Source organism: Crocodylus porosus, unplaced genomic scaffold (genome assembly GCF_001723895.1).
Source record: "Crocodylus porosus isolate Cpor-Errol unplaced genomic scaffold, CroPor_comp1, whole genome shotgun sequence".
Classification (NCBI taxonomy): Eukaryota; Metazoa; Chordata; order Crocodylia; family Crocodylidae; genus Crocodylus; species Crocodylus porosus.
This window is the reverse complement of record NW_017728919.1, coordinates 2,999,510-3,008,832: the sequence shown is the minus strand read 5'-3', so window position 1 is coordinate 3,008,832 and position 9,323 is coordinate 2,999,510. Positions and strand designations below refer to the sequence as shown.

Sequence of the window (9,323 nt, the reverse complement as noted above, 5' to 3'; positions counted from 1 at the left end):
TTATAAAATAATTTTATTTTGTATCTTTCAGCTACAGTATATATTACTGTTGCTGTTGTTATCATTTTCCTCTCTCACACTTCGCAGGAGATTGCCGAAGAAAGAATATGTATGTTTGGTCTTGAAAGCATTTGAAAATTTCAAGGTCAGGGTTCAATCTAATCTTAGTTTCGTGTGAAAACCCCAGTGCATATTTTTTTTAATATTGCATGAAATTAATTGAAAGCAAAACCTGGGCTCCAGAACCTTGTAACTTCCATAGCTATAATTTGATATTTGTTTCAGACAAATCACTCCCCCCCCCCCCCACACACACACACACAGGTACAGTTGTGCTCACATTTTTGTACAGGAATTTTTTTTTTCTCGGAGTAGCATATAAGACATTTTTCAACATTTTATTCCACTTGCTCATTACTTATGGGAGGCCAAAATATTTTCCATAGACTGGTAGACTGTTTAGCTACTTTACAACACCCAGAGTTGCTAATCAGCATTGTTTCAAACATGTGTTCATATGTCAACACTTTTGCCTCTGTCAGAAAGTTAAATATGGAAACTTTTTTTTTTCTTTAAGAAATCAGAAATCCAAATAAGGAGATCACAGAGCACTACAGATTCCTCTAGTGAATCCATTCCAACTCGTTCCTTAGAAAGGCTGCACATGAAAGATCAAGGGGGCCACTAGGGACTTGGTCTCAATCCAAAATATCCAGTAAGGGTCTTTCAGAGTTTAAAATTATCTCGAACCATTCAAGTGCTCACTCTACTGCATCGGCAGGGCTGTACTCATCTTCTTTCTCTGCTTCAGTACCTTTAGAAGAAACTATCATTCTGCTCTTCACAAGATCTTCAGTTTTGTCAAAGACAACATTATACTGTAACAAAAATGGAAGCTATCAAGAAAAAGATGCAGATGCTGAAGTTAGATAAGGAGAATGCCATCGACAGAGCAGAACAGGCTGAAGCAGACAAGAAGGCAGCAGAGGACAAGTGCAAACAGGTAAGTTGCAATAGAAGTAATGGTATAAGGAAAATGTGGAGAATACTGTAATAAGAGTATTAAGTTGCAAAATCTTGATGGTGAGAAAGCAGGATAATACTGCCAGGGATTTTTCCCCCACTCACCAACTTTATTTTGAATATTTTCACAATATATTTAACACATGCAGGAGTTACAGCCTGATAGTTCTTCTTGCTTGTTCAGTTGCTTCAATTTGTAACTCAGCAAAGCCTTGAACTATTCAATGTGTTATGGATAGACAGTTCCTTTTCTTCTGAGTCCCACATAACTTCCATGGGTATGCAACTCCCTGGAAAGACCAAATCTTTAGGGTCTAATACTAAAGGATGGCACAGATACCTAAAGAGGAGTTTCTGTCCCCCTTCCCCCTTGCATAAGTGACTGTTGCTTATTAGCCCAAATCTAAATACCCCTGACTTCCAGAGCCAAGCAACCTTGAGCTCAGACACTAGAGGGTACTGCAACATTTTTGTTTTCAGAATAATCAGAAATACGTAACCCTAACCTAACAGCTAAACAGAAATAAGAAAAGTTGCAACTTCAGTGCTTTCAAGATCAATTCTACAATTACTTCACATTCCAAAATATTCTGATACTACAAGAGGCAGAAACACCAATCATATGCCTACTTTTGACAAAGAATAAGAAGCCCCCTCTTTAATGCAATGAAGAGTGAATAAATATATGCAAGGTTAATACTGTACTTTTTTCCCAAATACATGACAGCATTTATGAAGCGGACACCACTTTTGGTTTCATTACTGTAGTCCAAACCATCCCTAAACAGGCATATGGGATCCTTAAATACCCTGTTTTCTTGCATATAAACCTGCATGTTTTTCGCCAAAACCAACTGGTGAAAATTAGGGTGTACATTATGTGAGAGAGAGGATTTCCCCATCAGTCTGGAAACTTTGACGTGGCAGAGGGGTGGTGGCAGTCTACATTGCCATAACTCCACCCCCTTCTACCCCACCAAATACCCAGGCCCATGAGGAGCACCCTCCCCTTCCCCCTCTCCTGCCTGAGTGCACTGGGTTGCTCTGCAGTCCGACCCAGCAAACAGCCCCTCCTTGGCAAAGGCATGTGAATATATTCATCCTCTTCCGAGTCCCCGCTTGCAAGTGATCACTGAAGTGCTACCTTGTTGCAGAGGGGGACATTATCATTAGTAACATCCTACTTTGTAGTCAAAGAGTTCAGGAGAGATCTTTGATAGCCTTGCACCAAAAACAGCAGCACTGAGTTCCAACAGTACAGACAATGTAATGGGGGTGGAAAAAAATAGGCAAAGGATGCCCAGAACAAACCACGGGATTTATCCAAGCTCCGATTTTCATGTTTTTTTAATCACCTGGGTGTCTTTTTATTGCTATTTTCTCCTCTCTGTTGCTCTTCAATGTTAGCACAGCAAAAAAGTTTTATAAAATTAAGTGTGTTAATAAGGAATTATGGGTTTAAACAAGGTAGAATAATTCCAAAAAACTGATTCCATTTCTGACTCTAAATTTTGGCCCTTGTTCCAGTGGGTTACAGGCAAACACACAACCTTCTTCTAAATCTTCTTCTAATTGGTCAGACCACTTTGTCAGTATTAGGAAAGATCAATGTCAAACTTTTAAATCAGTTCCAATACGGTGGTTCCTAAATATATGTTGATAACTCTTGTATCCAATTTCCTCAAAGTGTGTTTCTCTGCTCTAGTCTGGTGCAGGTTCTTGGTGCACATTCCCTCTGAATGCAAATATATTTTGATATTTAGGCTGAATTTCTAGAACCTCAGACAGCGAAAACATACTTCAAAACATACGGAACAAGACAATAGGAATTCCAAAGAGTGCAGAGCTTGTTCTCTTCATTTATCGCCTAAGAATTTAATTTGGTAGCTAGTATATCCACTGCTAATTCTTCATTCATATTTATTATCAGCTACCTTAAATGTTATTAGATTACAAAAGTCAGTAACTCAAGCACGAGGAAATACCAAAATTAAAAGCTGCCAATGCAAAAATATAGGGATGTACAGATGCAACATGCCAAAACATGCATTAAAAGGCCAGCCACCCTAGAGTGAAGATATCATCCAAAAAAGCACTGAAGGAGGACACAGACGTAAAATGAATTGTAACTAACTGGTTTAATATACTATCAGTCTAAAAAAGAACAAGCAAGAAAAACCCAACTATCTTTCCCTCAACCCTGCCCCAAAATAACTTAATATAAAAATACATTTAAAAAAGACACTGAAACAAAAGTGATACAAGTTCAGTGACAAAATCAGATGGGCTGCAGACCCCATCACTTCTTTGTGATAAGCTTGCTCCCACGTGATTTGTCACCAGTCTCCTAGCAGGATATAAATAGCTTCTTTTTGTAGGATACAATAAGGATTTATATGGTATGGTAGAGAGTGAACAATGAGATAAGATGGAATTCATGCCATGCCTAACCCTCCTTCCCTCAAAACATCATATGTGAACTTGGTTCAAGCCAGTGTCCTGGTAAAAATAAACCTATGATAGCTGTTAATACTGCTTCCCTTAGGAGCAAAACGCTAATGGAGGTCATTCTTAAGAGAATGTCTCAGAGCATCCCATATAGACCAAAAATAAATGATAAAAGTTTGAAGGTACATGATACTAGTGGGGTGGAGTGGGTAGAGGAATTGTACCTTAGGAACCTGTTGTGGAAACAGCTTCCAAATCAACACACTAACGCAACTGCCTTCTGCTTATGCTGCAACTATGGCTACTCCCCTATTCCACGAACTGCACTGATGGACTTGCTTCTGTGAAAAGTTACACCGAATAGTAAGTGAAAGCCATGACAACACTGTACACAAGGCTTCAGACGATTTCTGTAGCAGGGCTGAAATCCACTTAGCCACACGGATAGAGTCTGGCTTCAGAACTGCACCATGTGCATCTCAGCTAGCCACACAACAAGCTAACTTGGCTTTAATTAACAGACATTACTCAGGAACTTTGAACAATTCATGAATAAAAACTGCTCCACAACATCAGTTAAAAAAACATCTTGGGCATCTTAATATGATCTACAAGTAGGAGTACAAAGACGTTTTAGCTACCTCATATCTAGAAAACGGTAAATCCCATGTCAAAATGCTCACAATTTATCTTTCCCATCTTGAAAGGTAGAAGATGAGCTAATGGCCCTGCAGAAGAAATTGAAAGGAACTGAAGATGAATTGGACAAATACTCAGAAGCTCTTAAAGATGCCCAGGAAAAACTGGAGCAGACTGAAAAGAAGGCAACAGATGTAAGTAGAAACAAATACATTAAGATTTGTAACTAGAATGCTGTACTTTGAAACACAAATTAGCACATTATTGTTATGGTTAAGTACAAGTTAATCGACTAGAGTCACCTGAACAAAAGAGCACAAATCAGACTATGTTTCAGACACACTTCTCCCCCACAATATGCACATGTCTGTTGACCAGCAGCTAGAGCTAGGACATAACTATCCCAAGACCAGGTTTGCCCCAGAGGGATCTCAGAGGCAAGCTTTAGAGTCAGCTACTGAATTCACCGAACCCTACACTGCAAGTGGCACAGGGAACAAGATTAGTGCTTCTCAGGATGGCCACGTGCCATAACCCACTCAAAGAAATGCCACACAAAGTCCCTACAATTGGTGTCCTCCCCACATCTAAAGGCTTGCACCCTTGTTTTCTTCAGTCACAACCAAAGGGAAACCTCATCTGCAAAGGTCCTGGTGGGAACCCAGAACAGGTCGATGAGGGGGAGGGGAAAATCAGGCACCAAGGTGGACACATTACAGCCGGAGCAAGTTTGCTGCATCAAACCCTGAGCAACTCTTCCCTGAAGGCAGTGGTTCTGGAAAACCCAAGGAAGGCCTCCTGGACATTGCATCTCCCATGGGGAAGATCCCTTGAGGTTCAAGGGAGGGCAGCTTTGCCACACAATCTGCAGGAGACATCACTCCAGGGAGGCAAAACACAGGAAGCCAGGTCACTCCCTAGGGGTCCACACAGAGGGTGCCCCTGGCTATATGCTGGGTTGTTGGTATGCAGGGGGAGCCTCCTGCACGTCTGGAATAAGGTCCCCTGCTCCACTTGTTTTGCCAGCTGCCCCTGCCATGGGATGCCATCCCCAGGTACTGAGGTCACCAACTCACTGAGAGCGGTGGGTCTGGGACAGCATGGAAGCCAAGGACATGCAGTAGTCGTGTGTCCCAACCCATCTCCACCATGCTCACAACCCTGGTGTCCTCTCTGGAGTGGAAGATCCAGTGTCTCCAGCAGCAGACAGACTAGGTGGAGGATTGCACACAGGCTCTGCTCCAGGACCTGCGGGAGAAACCAAGACCCTGCAACAGGTCCCTCACTGCCCACTCCACCCCTTTGCTGGGATTCTCTTCATAGAATCGTAGAAGTCAGGTCGGAAGGGACCTCACAGATCTTCAAGTCCGACCCCCTGCCTGGGCAGGAGAAAAAACTGGGCTCAAATCATCCCAGCTAGGTAGGCATCAAGCCTCCTCTTAAAGAGCCCCAAGTCTCTTGCTACCTTTGATGTCTGCATCAGCACCCTGTGCAGCTCGCAGGGAAATTACTTCCCCCAGCAACCTTCATGCCTGCCCTGGCATCCCAGTTCAGAATCACTGCTATAGACTTAGGCACTAGTTTCACTTCCGTATCTTTCTGTTATTTTACCACAAATGCAGCCAACAACTTACTCCACAAAGGATTTTCCTTATAAAAGGATGGAAAGTTTTAAAAAGAGAGAGTTAAGCAATCTCTTCTTCCAAATTATTTCCTAGCCACATTAAAAATGAATAAAAAAAGGAAAGATGCTTAGAATCTGACTTCATTAAGCTACAACCACAAATTAAATGGGTTATAGCTCAGGCTGATTTTGATGCCCGTTTTCTAAAGTGGCTCTTAAGGAAGTCAGCCAATTGAAATCACTGCAGAGATAATTAAAAAACTCACAATTTAGGGGAAAAAATGTAGGGTCAGAACTGCACTGGGGAAAGGAGACACTTGAATTTCTACTGTATCAGCACAGTAAAGGAAGAAAATGTGGATGGGCCCCTAAGATGTGCAATGACCAAAGACCTGGATTTACAGCAAGTCAGTCATTGCCGGTATTATACAGAAATACAGTACAATAAACTCCCGAACGCATCACTTTTGTCCCTGTGCATCCTGTCCTCAAGGGGAATGGTTAAAAAAAAAGTTTTCTGAAGCTTGGCACTGAACTGAGGATCAGATTTGAGTGGGCCTAAGTACTAGTTAGATCAGCCATGACTATACTCCAAGCTTTGCACCGCAAGAATCAGTTGAGCACCCCTACCCCCTCTATTTTTATAAGAATAGGTTTCATTTAGAAAGAATGTGTGGAAAAAGAATAATTAAATTATCTCTCTACATAAGCCTTTGCAAGACTACTCTAACCACTATCTGCTACCTTGCCCAATTTAGTTCTTCAAAGTGAGTCTGAAGGTGTAGTTTCAACTACCTTCAAGCTAGTAAACATTGTTAGACTATCTGAATGCATGCTGCACCTTAACGTGTATTCCCAGTTTAAGCCAACTCTCCCAATTATATACTTACCATATCATTTTTGCTTGGTTCTTAATTATTAAATAAATATGCGGGCATAATAAGGTATAAATGTTGACTTACCACACCCAAAATTCAAAGCTAAACCATACCAATCTGACTTACATTTGAGAAATGCAACTTAGTGAGTGGAGAATACTTTTGCAAAGTGGCAAGTCAGAAGAGATGCATGTTAGCCAGTTGTGAAACATGAGCATTATCTGGCCCCCTAAACACCAGCGTAGGAACAGGTTATTTCAGACATCATCAACAATCAATGTTGCAAGAGGTCTGCTTCATTTGTACACAGTAAGAAGGATACTGACAGAAGTGTCATCTCCCTGCATATTAAACTCCTCATCCTAACAGAGTCCCCAACCTGTATTCCATCTTGCCCCAACCACCTAATTCTTCGAAGGCTGGAGGTGGCAGTAGAAGGTATCAAGTGGAATTACTTCATCTGTGTACCATTTATTCAACACAGAGTGGGTAACTCTGCTGGTGATGCACAAATCCTCCTCTAGACAATCAAAAGCACAAAAACAGTGGGCAGTTTATGAATTTAGATGACCACGTAATGAACAGGAATAGCTTGAAGTAATTATTTAAATGGTAAACCACTTGAGGCAAGAGTTAGGATCCTCGATTAGATTATCAGCATAACACAGATGTAGACACTTTGGCTCTAGAAATTTTAAGGTATTTTAACTTCCAACTCCAGCCAGATTTCTACATATTGAATCTGTGTAGCACCGTTAGACTCATAGCCACTAAGGCCGGAAGGGACCTTGGAAGATCGTAGAGTCCAGCCCCCTGCCGCAGGGGCAGGAAGTCAGCAGGGATCCCAGCAAAATAACATCCAAATGTCTCTTTGAAGGCATTCAAAGTAGGTGCTTGCACCACCTCTGGCAGCACTCTATTCCAGACCTTGGGGGCTCGGACAGTAAAGAAGTTCTTATGTCCAGCCTGAAATGGTCATGGAGCAGTTTGTGACTGTTTGACTTTGTCATCCCTTGGGGCGCTCTGGTGAACAGACATTTCCCCAGATCCTGGTGAGCGCCCCACTAAACTTATAAGTGCCCATCAGATCACCCGAGCCTGCGCTCTTCCAGGCTGAAGAGTCCCATGGCTCTCAGCCTTTCATCATAAAGTCTGTTCTCCTGATCTCTGATCATACGCGTGGCTCTCCTCTGCACTCTCTCAAGCTTCTCCACATCCTTTTTGAACTGTGGAGCCCAAAACTGGACACAGTACTTCAGCTGCAGCCTCACCGAGGCCAAGTACAATGGGAGAACGACATCCTGGGATTTGCCTGAGAAGCATCTATGGATGCAAGCCAGCGTTTTGCTTGCTTTAGTAGCTGTGGCATCACACAGAAGGCTTGTGTTCATCTTGTGGTCAGTCATGACCCCCGAGTCCCTTTCATCCATAGTGCTAGCAATTAACTTGCTTATGGTTGTTCTTCTTGTCCCTTCCCACTGAGACCTAATGGCTCATTTCATTGAAGGATTAATTAGAAAGAGGAAAGTTGGTGTGTAATTACTATAAACATTCTATTACCATGGCATTTTGATAATTATATATTTAAAATCAAAGTAGGTCCAGACCTGGAGTTCCTTGCATGTGAGAAGCAAGCAAAACAAAACTAAAAGCCCTTTTATTTTAAAGAAATTAGTTGCATGTAATTTGCATTTTTAAATGGGTAAGAGGCTTGCTGGGCTTTTTAAAAAAATTGTTGATTGGTGTATTTAGGCTGAAGGTGAAGTGGCAGCTTTGAACAGACGCATCCAACTAGTGGAGGAGGAGTTGGATCGTGCCCAAGAACGCTTGGCCACAGCCCTGCAGAAGCTGGAGGAGGCAGAAAAAGCAGCTGATGAGAGCGAGAGGTAGGCCTTGAAAATACAATGTAGACGGGTGACTTACTTGAGTCAAGCAAGGTATTTTCTTAGGTGTATAGAATTTACAAACTTGGAACACTGAAATTCTCTGACCGCCCCGCCCCCAACAATACTTTTGTGTGTATAATTCTAGAATTGCAAGAAATAACGAGCCACAAATACATAATTGGACTGAAAAAAGGCTCGTCTAGCACTTCCTTCTGCCTCATCCGAAGAGGGTCAAAAAAGCTTGCTGCCCTTCATACAGCATCCAGGAGCTTGCTTTGCAGTAGCCAGAATTCAGAGGCTGAATTCTCCTTTGTATTTCCTAGTTTTTCTGCCATAACCAGCTGCATCTCTGTCCCATCCTTCTTTAGCGAATTCAAGAATCTCTGCTGAGCTTACCTCAAAAGCTTTACATGCAAAAATGAACCTAAAAAATAACTCAAATTCTAAGCAACACTGCTGCAATTCAAGAGAATATGTCACCGAACAACACGCTGTTAACAAGCTTGGAAATGTCAGCCTGAAGTTGCGTATGGTTCTGATGCCAGCTTCAAATACTCAGCAGCACACTTTAAGAATCTATAATAGATTTATTCTGTCCGTCTTGAGCACTCTGACTGGTTGATTCAGCAGCCAGTCACAATCCTTACTGAAACAACCAGAGTACTCCAAACAGATAGAATAAGCATGTTATGGAAGATCCTTAGGCATGTCAAACGGATATGCAGGCAAGTCAGAGCAAGGATGAAGCACCAGGCCCCCCTGCCATGGAGCGGACAGGCTCCGCCAAAGGGAAAAGTGGTGAGCCCAAAGCCTGCCTGCCTCTCC

The 9,323-nt window shown here is 42.2% G+C and overlaps 1 protein-coding gene across 1 annotated transcript in view; it reads left to right on the top strand.

The window, feature by feature from the left end:
- The first annotated feature begins 655 nt into the window (after positions 1 to 655).
- TPM4 (tropomyosin 4) overlaps positions 656 to 9,323 on the top strand; it is an 18,531-nt gene continuing 9,863 nt past the window's right edge. The window contains exons 1-3 of the mRNA XM_019538401.1: positions 656 to 1,003; positions 4,179 to 4,304; positions 8,365 to 8,498. Of these exons, the coding sequence (XP_019393946.1) occupies positions 890 to 1,003; positions 4,179 to 4,304; positions 8,365 to 8,498 (374 nt within the window). The 5' untranslated portion in view covers positions 656 to 889. The remainder of the gene's footprint in view (positions 1,004 to 4,178; positions 4,305 to 8,364; positions 8,499 to 9,323) is intronic.